We start from the raw sequence: 16,192 nt of genomic DNA on the forward strand, positions 1-16,192 counted from the left end.
GGGTCACAGAGTCAGACACTATTGAAAAGGACTGAACAACAAACAACAAGATCCCTTAACCAACCTGGGCTTCAGTTTCATCAATAAAACAAGAGGTTAGTCTAGATGATCTGTCTATAAGGTACCTTCTGGCATGAACTCTGAATGCAGGGAAACAACAAACAGTCACCTGGCTAGGGGAAAAAGGTTCAATGGTCTTTTTTTAAGTCAAGTTCAGGTATGATAGCATCATCTGAGGACACTAGAGAGCTCATGGCCCTCCAAATTCTTATATACTCTCTCAATTAGTAGACATCAATCTCAGTAGGTTCCCACCTGGTTAATGCCATTTGCCCCTTCTCTCTTTCTGGAATGATTTTTAGCCTCCTCTTTCTTAGGAGTAGTCCTGGCATGCCAGTCTAGCAGGAAAGTGAACTCCTTATGGTAAGAGGAACACAAGTTATCTGAATACATTTCCTAACAAAGTCCATACCACACTGCTTTGCTCTGACCCCTCAGGCTACTCTACAGTGCTTGCCAGGAAAACGGAATTTTAGAATCTTGTGCAGGAAAACTATCTTTTTAGGAATGTAAAAAGGGAACCTTGAAAAGAGCGCTGATTTGAAGAGAAACCTCAGGTCCAAAACCCAGCTCTGTTCATAACTGTGTGAGGTTGGCTAAGTCACCTGATTGTTTCCAAAGCTGATTCCTCCATTGTAAAATGGAGTTGGACTAGGGGATCTAAGGTTCCTTCCAGTGCTAATATCCGATGAGCCTGGCCATGGGAGATAGGGAAGTATCGAAGTGAGTTCCATCTTGCTCAGGAAGAGAATGGTCGGCACTGTGGCCACACCAAGCCAGTTCTCTGGGATTGAAGAACACTTGCAACTAATCTTGACCCATTCATAAGAGGCCCATCTATTTTTCCCCCTAACCAGAAAAAAGATTTCTACACAACACCTAAGATCACAAAGAAGGCAGCAAACAGGGAAAGACGCCCATCCTAGAAAAGGCATGTTACCTCAAGGGCACTTTTATGGGAACCAGAGAATTAGAGTTCTATCATGTGTGGTATCATGGAGTGGATTTTGCCAAACACAACCTAGCATGAGAACTTGATTCTTTTGCAGTAATAAATAATACCTACTCCTACGAATCGGGCAGATTCTCAAATCAAGCTGAGGAGGTTACTAGCTGCTACATGCCCTATTTGAGGCACCAGATCAGGTGCATACCTGCTCCTTCTTGAATGTAGATGGGAAGTTGATGGGAGGGTACCTGAACAAGGGAAGGGGGAAAAAAGTATTGAGTTGCCTACAGGTAGATAATATAAGCACAGTCTGAGCACATTTAAACCTCTAACCCCAGCGATGTTGGGGGCATTTGATGCATTATGGTAGCAAGATAGGAAAACAACTATCTTAAGGAGGTTAGCATGGGGCCCAAGGAAGAGGGTGGAATACCAGGTCTTCAAACATCAGGAGAAGATAACCATGGTCAGTTGTGTGGAAAAGGAAAGAGTTCAACGTGATTCATCTTCTCCTCCATGCCCCAAGTGATGGTTGTTAGAACAGTGTGAGAATACTTCAACTATGTGATTTTTTTTTTTGCTGTTTCAGTGACTATAAACAAAACAAAACGAATCTATAGAAGGAAAACTCATTATACCACAAACCAGCTAACCATTGCTAACCTCACCAAATATTTCCTTGACTAAACTTCTATACACATTCCTAAGGCATGGCAAGGAAAAGAGGCTTAGCAACTTAAACGAATCATCCATTGAAGAAAAGTATAGTGAAAAGGTATCTAGGCAATCCAAACAGTAATGTTTTGATGAACACCAATAACCTTCTCCCCTTCCAGCATCCTTTCAGATGTTTAGTTATTACACTATGTGTGAAGAAGTGTGGTATGGTGAATATTAATTAGATTGGCCTTAAGAGGAACTCCTATTTTAGCTAGAGGAGACTGGTAGACCTAGGTTCAGCCTCAGACACACACTGGCTTTGTGATTCTGGGCAAGTCACTGACCTCTAAGGGCTCCATGCTACTCTCTAAGGATACATTGCAGAGAAGGCTGCCAACCTGTGTTCATAGCTAGGTGTCCCCTTATACGAATGAAATCACAGGTCCTTTCCCTAACCCCATTTAAGCTATAGATTTTCTGGATCCTCTCCTGCTTGAATGTACCGAACTATGGCCTTTGATGTACTCAAATGCTGAGTGGAAGAGCATTCTAAACACACCATTAACTTAAAGAATTTTTTTAATTGCTAGAAGCTTCATATCCTATACTCTGGACACATTTAATAAGTATGAGAGGTAAGAAAGATTTAAACCCAGGTGTTCCAAGCCCAACCCTCTATCCCCTATATCGTGCTGCCTCTACTCTGGACAAAAAGGGGGTGGAGAATTCATAAAGACCAAGAGATCATCAGCAAGAAATGCCCCAGTTTTACAGAAGGTAGAAGTGGGGGAGGGGGAATAGATTTTTAAAAATTATCTAGTAAGAACCCTTCAGGAAACAAAGATTGTAAAGGTCAAATACCTCACCTAAGGTCACAGTAACAGTAAAACAAGAATATTTAACCAAATTCCTACCAGACAAATCATGAACTTTCTCCTTATCAAACTCAAGTCCCTGCAATTTTCTTCTTGCCTAGATAACTGATAGTTATTATAATGAGTAATCAAAACAATAACCATTTTTATCGCTTATTTTATTTTAGACCCATCACAAATTTCCTTTTCCTTGCCTTCAGTGCCTCCTCTCAGAATAAGAGGCTGAATGTTTCATTGTGCTGGGTTAATTATAGAAAAGGACCATGTGCTAAGACAGTTGATTTCCTTTCTCTCAGTGGAAATCTGAACCACCTCGGGAGTGCAAGATCTGATCCAAAGCAGGTTATACAGGCAAGCTCTCAAGGCTTCTGTAGAGGGTGGCATAGACTTCTAATCACTTTTATTGTAATTATGTTATTTACATATTGGCATACCTGTTTTATCTCTCTAATAGAATGTCAGCTCTGTGGCAGTTAAAAGGTTTGAGAGACATAGTTTTGGGGTGATTTAATCATCTTATTAATAAGACCACCATGTTAATTAATAAAAGGATGGTCATTTGGCTCTCTCCCTTAGACCAAAGACCCCTTATGGCAGTGGGTTCACAATTTACATGCCTTTGGAAGACCAGGGTGGCAATCAACTCTGATTGGTTAACAATTAATGAGAAAATGAATATTAGAATGAGAGGCTGGGCTATATTACAATGAGGGTCTTGGGGTATGTGACTTGGATCACTCAACTCTTGGTCAAAGAAACTTATCAATTCCATATCACTTGTCTGACAAAAGGGAGGATCCATATTTTACCAGACCTGTCTGAGCAAACACAATGAGCAGGGATGCACCCATTACCTAAACTTAGAATTTCTTTTACTGTCTGATTAGATCTTGGCTTGGGTGAATCTTTAAGAGAGATTTCCCACACTAACTGATTTCTGGATGAGGAAGTAGAAAAAGGAAAAAACCTTGGTCCTAATGCAATAATTAGTTATTAATACATGAGAGAAATAGTCATTTCTCATAGCTCCTTGAAAGAGGGATCTGTTTCCTTTTAAACTTTGTGTGTCTTTCATTTCGTATGTTGCTTTGCATATGGGAGATGTTCAATGAATGCTTGTTTAGCTGAATTCGAAGTGAAGTATTAGTGGTATCCAATTCCTAAGTTCAACAGAGTCAGAAACTTCCCTGGCTTCCTACTCTGGTGGATACACAGTTCTCTATCTGCCCCAGTGACCATACCTGAGATATTTGTTGAGATCCCCATGTTTCATATATTCAAAGACCATAATAAGAGGATCCCCTTCCACACAGACACCGTAGAATTTCACAATGTGCTCGTGCTGGAGATTGGTCAGCAATTCAGCCTCTCGGTGGAAGTCCTTGCGGGCATTTTCACTGGCATCTTTCAGAGTCTGGTTAGGTGGAAGAAAAGAGCAAAAGAATTAAAAAATGAAAAACACAAGTGAATTAAAGTGAGGCTCTGTATAAAAAAGTAGTCATTTATGTGTGAGTGGAAATGACAAGATGTGTGGGAAATTAAACTTAACATAAAAGATTTCTGGGAAACACTTTCTTTTTAATTTTGAGACCATAACACAGTAAGCTATAATTGATTATTTGTGTGCACATATTTTTCTCATAGTTTTCACTCCCCTTAAACCCTTGCTGAAGAGGGAGGATATATAATGAACTCAACTCTCTTTAGATGGGTTCCCCCAATATTATAACATATGGTCCTTTTTATTCAGATAACATTTTCGAGATCCTTTCTCAGCATATGTTAATGGGATTTTGAAATCAAGGGATTTCCCTGGACAGAGATAAATCTCTCTGGCTGCAAAATTTGTTGTTGTTGAGTCATGTCAACCTTTTATGACCCCATTTGGGGTTTTCTTGGCAAAAATACTGGAGTGGTTTGCTATTTTCTTCTTTAACTCATTTGACCCATGAGTAAACTGAGGCAAACAGGGTTTAAGTGACTTGTATGGGGTCACACAGCTAGTAAGAGTCTGAGGCCAGATTTGAACTCAGGAAGAAAAGACATCCTGATTCAAGGCCTTACATTCTGTCCACCGTACCAGCTAGCTGCCAGCTGCAAAATTATCATATTGCTAAAGATAAAATGACTCAGTATCATGCCAACCTGTCCTTCATCTTCTTTATGGCTATATACAAATCATGCCACCTGTATAAGAATACCTGAAGAGAAGGAATATCTGGAGAGTCAGGGAGATGAGAATTTATCATTATTAGGGTTAAATCTAGGAGTTCTTATTGTAAACCAGTGTTAGGCTTTCCTCCCACTAAGTAAGGACTGAAAGAAAACATCAGCATCCTCACGTACAGAGAGATAGGAAGGTGCGGTGAAAAGGGCACTGACCATGGAAACATTCAACCTGAATTCAAGGCTGGCTCTGTGTGACCTTGGGTAAATCCTCTCACTTCTTCGAGTTTTACTTTCCTCTTCTCCAAAATGGTAATGAAAAACAAAATCCCTTGCAGCAGCAAGCTGGTGGTGCAGTTACATAGAGCACTAGACTTGGAGTCCAAGTTTGAATCCTACCTCAAATACAGACTAGCTACATGACCCTGGGCAAGTCACTTAACCTCCCCCAACCTCTGTTTTCCTAATCTGTAAAATGTAGATAATAATAGCACCTACCTCTTAAGACTTGTTGTGAGGGTCAAATGAGATAATTTATGCAAAGCACTTTACAAACCTTCCCTTGCAATGCAAACGTTAGCTCTTCTTCTTACTATTAGCACTGGCCCTTTCCCCTTCACAGGGCTGTAGTGGGAAAGTACATTGTGAATTTCAAAGCAGTATGTAGCTTCCCCTGGTCGGGAAGGGAGGGAAGGAGAAGGAAAGGGGAGGAGGGTTTCTCAAGCCCAAACCTTCACTTACATTGGCAACTTTTAACCGGAAGGGGTCCAAGGAACCCAGAATACTTGGGATGCGGTCATTTCTTCAGTGTAACTTTGGGAAAATATTTTTAAAATAGAGTTTGGAGAGGACATTCATAATTTAATCTTGAGAGTGCTTTCAGAAGTGAACAAAACGGCATTTCCTGGCTTTGTAAAGAGTGGATGTTATGTGGCTTAAGGGATGTTACCTATCCCTGGGAGGCAAGAAGTGTCTTAAGCACAGAAGCTGTTGTGGTAAAAGCATATTCTGTACTTAATGGTAAAATGAATAGTGTCATCATGCCTGTGCTGTGATCATGTGTAGGTGCATGTCCTGAGGAGCTTTGGTACCTGGGCTGTCTACCACCCAAACTGACTTTCTTTATTTTCCTATTATGATTGTTCATGGAAGAGTCACAGATATGGTCTTTTGGATTTTTTTTCAGAGAAGAGATGGGGAGGGGTGCTGTTGTTCAGTTGTGTCCACCTCTTTGTAACCCCATTGAGGGTTTTCTAGGCAAAGATATCGGAGTGGTTTGCCATTTTCTTCTCCAGCTCACTTTACAGATGAAGAAACTGAAGCAAACATGATTAAGTGACTTGCCCAGGTTCACACAGCTAGTAAGTATCTGAGACTAGATTTGAATTCAGAAAGATAAGTTTTCCAGACTCCAAACTACTGTGCCACTTAGTTGGGAATGTTCTATACAACATCATATAATTGCCCTGTGCCTTCTCATCAATATCTTTTTGGAATTTTTCCCTCCCTTCAAGGCTCAGATCAGATGCCTCCTTGTAGACCAACTCTTTCTGCATCCCCTCAGTTGCTAATACTCTCCACCCCTAAATTGTTTGCATATACTTTATCTCACCCTTTTTTCAGTATACATTGTATATTCCCAATGGAATGTGAGCTCCTTGAAGGCAGGGCTCTTTACTGTTTGTCCTTCTCTCCCTAGCACCCAGCAATATGCTTTGTTTATAGTAGGCACTTAAAAAATCCTTATTTGATTAATGAATCTTTCCAAGCAACCCTACTTTACCCTACCTGTTGACCCATTTCACAAGCTAAGCTAAGTATTTATTCCAAAAGGTGACTTGATTCTGTATTCAAGGACTCAGAAGATCAGGTGGGGATAAGTTAAAAACCCTCAAACCTTCCTAGTACAAAAAACTAAGTAAGAATTATGTTGCTTCATGGGTGGGATCCCTTTGACTGGAACTGAATCTAGACAACTTGATTTCTAGGACAGAAAAGCCTTGCCCTAAAACTATATTAATAAAAATCATTCCACTTATAGCATAGGAGGATACTCTTGGGTAACTGTCATTTCTTCCAATTGATGGAAGCTTTCTCTGGTCCATCCAATACCTTGGTATTGCATCTCACCCACAGACATAATGCCACAGTTTCTCTTGGTAACATTTCCTCTTCCTGAACATCATTCTGCCACACATGCTAGCCCCATCATTGAATACCAGGATTTTCTTATTCCAAGTGTAACCCTGGAACTCCACTTTTTCTTATTGCTTATGAATTTTTGACATCTCCTTAACTGAAATGACTTCTGAGGAAAATCCCAAGGGAGCTTCCTCACCTCTGGCTCAAAACAGTCAAATAGTGCATGAAGTATGCATTGATTCTAGCTAGGCAGGGTACTGGGGTATGAGCTAAGCTTGAGAAGAGAATTGAAAACTTCTGATGGTTATACGAGGGAAAGGTAAGAAACATAAAAGAAAACTCCTGATTATCTGAAATGAAGGGGAAAATCAGGAGAAGAAGTATGGGACCTTAGTAGAGAAACAAAATCAGTTATGATTTAACAGGAATAACTGATATGTTTTAGATAGAACATGTGATCATTACCCTAGGCTCTGAAAGGGATATGGCACAGGGGGGAAAAGGCGAAACGTGTGTGTGTGTGTGTGTGTGTGTGTGTGTGTATACATATATATATATATATATACATACACATATATGTGTATATACACATATACACAGTTACATATATATATATATATCGTTATCTTTTACACTAAGAAAGAAAATAGGCATTTATTAAATACCTACCATGTTCCAGGCACTGTGCTAAAAGCTTTACAAATATTATTTAATTTTATCTTTACAACAATTCCAGGAAGTAGGTAATTGTATTAACCCCATTTTACAGTTCGGGAAACTGAGACAGGCAAAAGTTAAGTGATTTACCCAGGGTCATTAAACTAGCAAGTATCTGAGGTCACATCTGAACTCATGTCTTCCTGATTCCAACTCAACATTCTAACCACTACTCCACCTAAATGCTTCTAGGAAAACAGACATGTTATCTGATGCCAAAAAAGTAATTATGTCTGGGTTGAAAGGAAAGAGAAAAAGAAGATGTAAGAACTTACTGCAAATTCCAAACCAGGATGTAATGTGGTACAGGAAAGAGTATTTTTGGTGTTGTTCAATCATTTACAGTTGTGTCTGACTCTTTGTGACCCTATTTGGAATTTTCTTGGCAGGGTCATTTTCTTCTCCAGTTCATTTTACAGATGAGGAAACTGAGGCAAATAGGGTTAAGTGACTTGCCAAGGGTCACATGGCTAGTAAGTTTCTGAGGCCAGATTTGAACTAAGGAAGAGGAGCCTTCCTATATTAGATTTGAAAGCAAAGGATGCAGGGTTTAAATACTGGCTCTCAATGTACTGTCTCATGACCTTAGGAAACTCACTCCTCTGACTCTTAATATCTCTTAATTTTAATGTCTTTCTATTATTTACGGTCACCTCTCTGACTCTTAATTTCCCCATCTGGAAAATGATGAGTTTGGGACCTCTAAGGTCCTTTCCAGCTCTAAATCTGTAATCTTGTCATCCTAAGATGCAAGAGGGATTCTTTGGCTAACTCACCTAAGTTCTTTGGGCTCAAAATTTGAAAGTAGAACTTTTCTTATCTATACATCTTTTGGGAAAGGCTAGAAACCATCAACCATTTTTTCTAAAATGTGCTGAGGACAATTTCTTAAAAACAGAGGTGCTAAACCAAGGAGAATATTTTAGGTAAATTCTTTTAGGGGAAAATTAATTAATGATTTGAAAATGGGCATAAATGTTATTGGAAGTGACTACAAGACACTAGATTAAAAATCCTAATTAAAGGAAGAAGAAACAAACAGTATGATAATGAGAAAATAACTTAGAGAATGTAGATCTCAAAAAATTTAGGGCATGAGAAAGGGGCTACTAGGAAGAAAATCTAAGAAGCAAATAAGTTTTCCCTAAAAGTCCCACAAATGAAAGGAAATGTTTCCTTCTCATTGTCAGGTTTTTATTTTGTTTTGTTTTTGACAGTGGGTCTCTCCATTTTTTCCCCAAGCAATGGTACAGTAGTCACTCATGGGCCAATCATGCTGCCGATAAGCACAGAAGCTTTGACTTGCTCCATTTTTGAGCTAGGCCAATTGTAATCCTTGGACAGCCTGGTGCTTTCTCTCTCTACCACTACCCATCACCATTTTGGGGCTTCCCATATTGGTGCCTGACTTTGTAAAGACAATGATTGGCTTTCCCCCTACTGCAGCTCAGAACTCCTGAGCTCAAGTGATCCACAAGCCTCAGCCTCCTCCAGGAGTACTTCAGACATGTGCACCATACCCATGACAAAATGCAAAAATAAATTAAATTGCTGCATAAAAAGCAATATATCTGAATTTCAGTAAGAGTTTTCATTCTACCCTTTAGTTTGCCCATAAGAAATTCTCAGCCCTACAGTCAATAAATATGATTTAAGTCAGAGGTGTCTAACTTGCTAGTCACATGCTCCACAAAAGGAGTGCAGCCCAACCAGATTAAAATGTACTTGGGAAATGTTTAACAAAGTGAATAAGAATACAATAAAACACAGATAATGCTAATTTGTAGTTTTCTAAGTCAATCTGTATCCTACTAGTATCTTCTTCTACATTATTAGAGTTAGGCAGATGAGGCCAAAGTGCCTATCATCCAAGGTGGTGCTGAATAGCTCCACTGGGGAGCTAGCACTGGGGAGCTAGAATTATTACTGGTTCTGATTTATTCAAAAGCTCTATCAATGACTTATTTTATGATGAAAAGGATGAATTTATGAAGATGGTCCTTAATAACTTAAGTTATTAAGATCTTATTTTGTCCATAGCATGGCTTAACAATAATTCCCTCCACAACATGCCTGATAAGTGTTTATCCAGCCTGTACTTGCAAGGTCTCCAGGGATGGAATGACTCCCAACCCCCAAAGGCTGCCCTTTCCACTTTGGGGACAACTCAAATTGTCAGAAAGTTTTTCCTTATGTGGAACCAATATATGTCTCTTTATAACCCCCACTAACTATCCTTGGTTCTGGACTTTGGAACCAAACAGAACCAGTTCCACTTCTATATAAATCCCATTAAATATTTAAAATATTTTGTGTGTCCCTTTTAAATACTCTTTTCTCCTGGATAAATATCCCTAGTTCTTTTAATCGATCCTCATGTGACCCTGCCTCCAATGCTCTTGGCCTTCTGGGCCCTCTGCTCTGAATGCACTTCAGTTTTTCTCCATTCTTCCTACAATGTAGCCTTTGGCCTTATAACAATACTCCAAAGACTCCCTAACCGCATTAGGCAGTTGGAATACCATTTTAACTATAAAGAGAAGAATAAGAACTAAGATGACACTGATAAATAGAAAAGTCTATTGAGAAGGATGACATTTGATATGGACAAGGCTAAGATGAGAAGGCTCCAGGACCAAAAGTAGGCAAATATATGATAGAAAGGACAACTAGTAGTCATAGTGGATAGAGCACTGAGCCTGGATTCAGGGAAATCTGAATTCAAATCCAGCCTCATATACTTACTAACTGTGTGATCCTGGGCAAGTCACTTAACTTTGTTTGCCTCAGTTTCTCATCTGTAAAATGAGCTGGAGAAGGAAATGGCAAACCACTCCAGTATCTTTGCCCCTAAAATCCCAAATGGGGTCACAAAGGGTCAGATAATGATCTAAATCACTGAACAACAATAATATGGCAGATAAGGACAAGCTAAGAACACATTACTCAGGAAGAAAGAGACCTGAGGCAACACTGTACTCACAAAATTTAACAACTACCTCTCTGGTCGTGAAGTTTTAATTTCCATTATTAATATTTTATCTATCGCTTTCTTAAGTCTAGAAATCAATGAAATAATAAATCCAGGCCTGATGTGTAGCCTTTGCTAATGTCCAAGGTATCGATGCTCAGAACTGAAAATGTCATTATCAAGAGCTGTTTGAGCTATCTTCAGCACTCCCCTGGAGAGGTCCCAGTGGATCAGAAGCTGAATGCAGTGAGGGTGTTACTGCTTTTTTAGTGTGTGGGGGGAGTAGGGGGAGGATGGGTCTGTGATTTCAAAGCAATGTTGTGTTATTTAAAAACAAAACAAGAGAAAATAAGCCACGTACCACAATTAATAAAATCTTACAATGCATCCCATTAAGAGAGAGGTTAGAAATCCCTCCTTCCATTATTTATGGTGTTACTTGAGTACTTATTGGATGAGTCTGGTTTGAATCTGTACTTTTTCTTTTTTTTAAAGGTGTGGCTAAAGGAATTTGGCTCTGAAAAAGGGTTAAGAAAAACATCCCTCTCCCTTCTTTGCAGAGATCAGGGACAATGGGTGTAAAATGTAAGTATATATTGTTAGACTCAGGCAATGTGTTGGTTGGTGGCACTAAACTGTCATTTATTTCTTTTTAAAATGTTTGTTACAAAAATATGCATTTATTTGAGAGTGATGGTGATGTAAAAACAAGAGGTCAATAATTTTTTTTAAATATCAAAGCTGTAGCTAAGTCCTATTCCTATGGTTCTTTATACCATAGAGGTGACCCTGGGTTCTCAAAGACCATGCCAACAGAGCTCAAGACCTGGCAGATCCTATTTCAAGATGGAAACATTTTGACTAAAGGCATGCCAATGAACTCAGCATTTGTCGTTCAGAGAGGCTCATCAGCAGATGGCTGACCACCAGGTAATAGATTTTGGGGTCATGGCGATTCATGAAAATAGTCAGATATACTGTCAACAAGACATGGGGCATTGTGAACTGTGTTAGAGGAAGAAGTACCCAGACCAGTGAAATCACAGATCTTTTGAACTGTGAAATCAATAAACTGGCTAAGATTCAGAAAAGAATCATCAAAATTCAGTTCAGTGACTTCAACAATCAAGGTACTGTGCTAGGTGTTCGGGAGATAAGGTAAAAAAATTATGTAGGATATAGTTCCTTCAAGAAGAAGGAGGTGATCTGGGGGGGCAGGGAGGAGAAGAGAGGGAAAAAGGAGATAGAGAGATTGAGAGAGAGAGAGAGAGAGAGAGAGGAAGAAAGGAAGGGAGAGAGAAAGGAGAGGAAAACGAGGAAGGATGGGAGGGAGAAAAGGGGGTAATTGGGAGGGGGAGGAAGACACATGCCAGGCACTGTGCTTAGTTCTGGGTATACAAATAAAAGATAAGCCAATCTCTGCCTCCAAGGAGCTTACTTTCTAATAGAGGAAGACCACAAAAACACATGATACAAGTTAGAAAGTGCTTAATTAAGCCTAGAAAGTGCTTAATTAAGCCCAGAGGAGAGATTAAAGAGAGTGTCTTGAAAGATTCATGAAGAGAAATCTCAAAAGAAAGGGGGGATCAAGGACAACTTCAAGAAGGAGGTTGTACATACTCTGGGCCTCATAAAGTTAGTGATGGAGACTGGGGAGAGGGAGAAGAAAAGTCCATGTTAGGCATAGAAGATCTTTTGAGCTGCAAGGGACTCTCCAACCCTCCCATTTCAGAGGTGAGAAAATTAACACCCAGTGAGGCTATGCATCTTGTCTAAGGTCACATTGGGAATAAGTATCCTAGGCAGGCCCTGAACCCACACCCTCTGACTCTAGAGACAGTTCTCTCATCCTCTGTACCAATATGCCCAGGTGGCATATTTAAATGCATGTAAATAGAAAAGGGCAGGAAAGGACCAGGTAACAGCTAGCAAGATCAGTTTGGTGGGGAAGTGGAACTGTGAAGGAATATGAAACAAACCAAGTAGAAATGGCAGGATGGAGCCGGAATCTGGAGGATCTTTTGTGCCAGGCTGAGCAGACTTTATTTCATGCTATGGGCAATAGAGAGCCACTGAAGACTGGGACACGGAGGTGATGTAGTCAGACTTGTATGTTAGCAATATTACCTAGGCAGTAGTGTTGAAATTGGCTCAGAGATGGAGGGCTTGAGGTTGGGTGGGGGCAGAGAAACAACAGGCTGTTATAACAGTGTTAATGACAGTCTAGATGAGTAGTAATCTAAAACAGAGATTCTGAAGCTTTTTGATCTTGGGACCCTTTTATAGTCTTAAACATTATTTAGGACCCCTCCCAAAGAGCTTCTGTTTATGTGGGTGACATCTACCTAGATTTGCCATATTAGTATGATTATGAAAATCATTTTGATCTTGCTGATCCCCTTAAAGAGTGTCAGGAACCCTGGACCACATTTTGAGAGCCACTGCTCTTGATCCACAGTTTAAGAAGCACCACTCTAGACCAACTAACTTTCAGACTGGGAGAGAATAAAGCAGGTAGGTGGCACAGACAGAGTGGTGGGTCTGAAGTCAGGAAGACCTGAATTCAAATCTTACCTGAGATACTTACTAACTGTGTGACCTTGAGCAAGCCATTTAACCTCTAGTTGCCTCAGTTTCCTTAAATGTAAAACAGAGACAAAAAACAGCTATTTCCCATGGATGCTATAAGAATCCAATGAGATAATATTTGTAAAGTGCTTAGTGCAGTGTCTGGCACATTGTAGATACTGTACAAATGTAGCACCTGGCACATAATAGGTAATATATAAACTATATATAATATATAATAATTATATATGAATATGTATATAAACTCTTATTGTTATACCTGAACTTTGGGGTCCTTCTTTACATCCTTTTCATGATGTTGAATTTCCTCTGTTCTAGCCTAGTATTTTTTGTTCCTTATCCCTTCAAACCACTTTACTGTGTAATAGGGAACTGAAGCTATTACCCATACCTGGTCTTCTAACTAGTTCTTTAAAAACAGGGTTTTTTGTGTGTGATGGATCACTTAGCTTGTTAATAACATGTCATGGCTACCTGGCACTTTGAAGTAATTTTTAGTAGTTACTCCCCCAGTACTAGGCAAGTCATTATCATCACCTCTGTTTTAAAAAAGGGTGAGGGTTTAAAAATATAAAAAGTAGAAGTTATATACCCTAGAGTCACAAAATATCTTGCTGAAGTTAAGTTCAGCATTTACCACAACAAATGTCTCTTCTTTTGCATCAGCTTGGATTTACAATCATTTTTATTTATATAATTGGTCAAGCCACAAACAATCTCTGGCTTCAGATTTTTCGTCCATGACACAAAGGGGGAAGTTAGAATGAATGATTTTTCAGGTCCCTTTGAGCTTCAATATTCCATTATGCTATTGCCCGATGCACCATGGGAGATTTTTTCTTGGTGGGGAGGAGATATGTGGATTCTAAATTTGAATTCTATAATGTATCTCTATTTTAATTGTTTTAGAAGAGAACATTTATAATAGGAAGAGATATAACTGGGATCATAACTATAGAATATAGTATGTATATATATATATATGTGTGTATGTGTGTGTGTGTGTGTGTATTATATATACAGAGAGAGAGAAAGAGAAAGAGAGAGAGAAAGAGAGAGGAAATAGCTAATGTGCTGATAGGAGATGCAGAGAAAGCAAAATAGAGTACTTCTTTGAATTTATAACTCCATTACTTGAAGGCTAAAGTATGTTCTGTCCCGTGTTCTTGTTATGTGTTCAATGGTAATGCTGTATAAAAGGGAAAGAAGCAAGCTTGCGAATTTATTTTCCTATAATTCTCCTAATAATATGAAAATACCCAAGAAAAGTAGAAACTTTATGGATTAAAAAAAACCCCAGATACTTTAGTGGGGGCAGGTATGTTCATGTATGTCTTTAAATATCTATATTTATCCTAAACCAGATTTCTCATGCATGCTTCGACTCTTCAATAATTTGCAGCATCTACCCCAAGATTTTGAATGGCATCCGTCTGTCTATTTTGAACCCCAGGCACTTCCCCCTAAAGAAGAATACAGCACAATAGCAGCTAATTCTTCACATGCATGCACAATACCGCAAGGGTTGCTAGGCAACCAGCAGATGGCATGTCAAAGACCCCAAAGAACTTCCAATCAAAGACGAGATGCACTGACAGTACTTCCATATAGGTGAGAAGACGCTCATTCCTTGGCAATCTGGCTCAGTTTGTTTTCTCCCTAAATCACACCTTGATTTTTGGTTAGTTTTACACTTCCAGTGAGGGTGCAGTCCACACTAGCCCGGCAAAAGAGTGTCCTTTCAGTCTTATTTGGAACGTACACTCCTAGATTTTCCATCACTGCAAATTCTCATATGGAAGTCAAATGTGAGCTAGTCAGAAATACTGCTTCCTATAGTCTCATAAAGAAGCAGTCTTTGGGAAAGGGTCACGGGCTCTTCAAATTATAGCTCATACACAAGAACAGGACAAATGACGCCGCTGTCTGAGTGCGGGGTGGCCCTACTCAGATTTTGTTGCCAAAATAAATGAATGGGTTTCATGCTCCATCTAGCCATCCACCAGGAATCCAGGACATCCTGCCATCTGCTCTGCCCCCACGTGTACCCCAATGCTTCCCTATCCTACTACCCCACCTTTTGCTGTGGAAGCAGTAATAAAAATCACCCCTAGCATGGCAACTGGAAAATGCGTGACAAGTGACAACTAATTGTGGGCACCTTCTCCCTAGTTCAGCTGACATACTCTGATTCTACTCACAACTGTTGCTATTTCCCAAACCAAAATCCATTTCCTTGTCAACCATCCTCCATATTCATTATCTCCCCATTTTAGGCTGTAAGCTTGCTTAGGACAGGCTCACTTTTATAATTATATCCCCAGTACGTGGAGCAGAGCAGACCTCAAATAAATGCTTTTTTATTCAATCTTTCAATCATTTATTCAATATATCATGTCTTTATGTGATTTCAACCCTAATGCATAAGCCAAATCCTTGGTTTCAATAAAAAGCCACATGTAGGGGATGATAGGATAACCAATTTAGAGCCAGAAGGGACCTTAGATGTTATTAAGCCAAAGCAGCACATATTACAGATGAGGAAACTGAGGCCCAGAGTAACTTGTCTAAAGCCTCAAAGGTAGTAAGTGACAGATGTATCCAGGAAGAGGGTCTTCCTCTTGTGTTCATAGTAATACCATGCACCTTCCAGTTAGACAGACTTTTATATCTGACGTTGAAGTTATACTTTTGCTTAAATTTACATAAGAAGGAAGTTTCAACAGAGCTTCTCAATGTTTTTTGAGACTTTTTGAATAGCATGGCTAAACTGTCAACTCAAAAACTAATCAATAGGCTTCAATAAGTCAGTGAATTGGGAAATCTTAGATATGGGCATGTCCTCATCTGGTGTGACTGGTGTACATCCAAAGTTTCTCATTTTGCCTCATTCTTGTTCGTGTTTTTCTGTAAATCCTCCATAGTGTATCTACCCCACTGAACTGAGGGCCTTCCTCTGCTTCTGCTGCTCTTTGGTGCATATCAGAGTCACACTAAAGTAGTCCATATGTAGTCCTCTTTGGGTTGTAGCCATCAGGTCCTGGGGGATAGGGTTCACCTGGG

The 16,192-nt window shown here is 39.5% G+C and overlaps 1 protein-coding gene across 1 annotated transcript in view; it reads right to left on the minus strand.

Moving 5' to 3' along the window:
• The window catches only part of LOC118832131 (BDNF/NT-3 growth factors receptor), a 180,520-nt gene that overhangs the window by 87,920 nt on the left and 76,408 nt on the right, over positions 1-16,192 (minus strand). The window contains exon 4 of the mRNA XM_036739561.1: positions 3,786-3,958. Coding sequence (XP_036595456.1) covers positions 3,786-3,958 — 173 coding nt within the window. The remainder of the gene's footprint in view (positions 1-3,785; positions 3,959-16,192) is intronic.

Source organism: Trichosurus vulpecula, chromosome 9 (assembly GCF_011100635.1).
Source record: "Trichosurus vulpecula isolate mTriVul1 chromosome 9, mTriVul1.pri, whole genome shotgun sequence".
Taxonomy (NCBI): Eukaryota; Metazoa; Chordata; class Mammalia; order Diprotodontia; family Phalangeridae; genus Trichosurus; species Trichosurus vulpecula.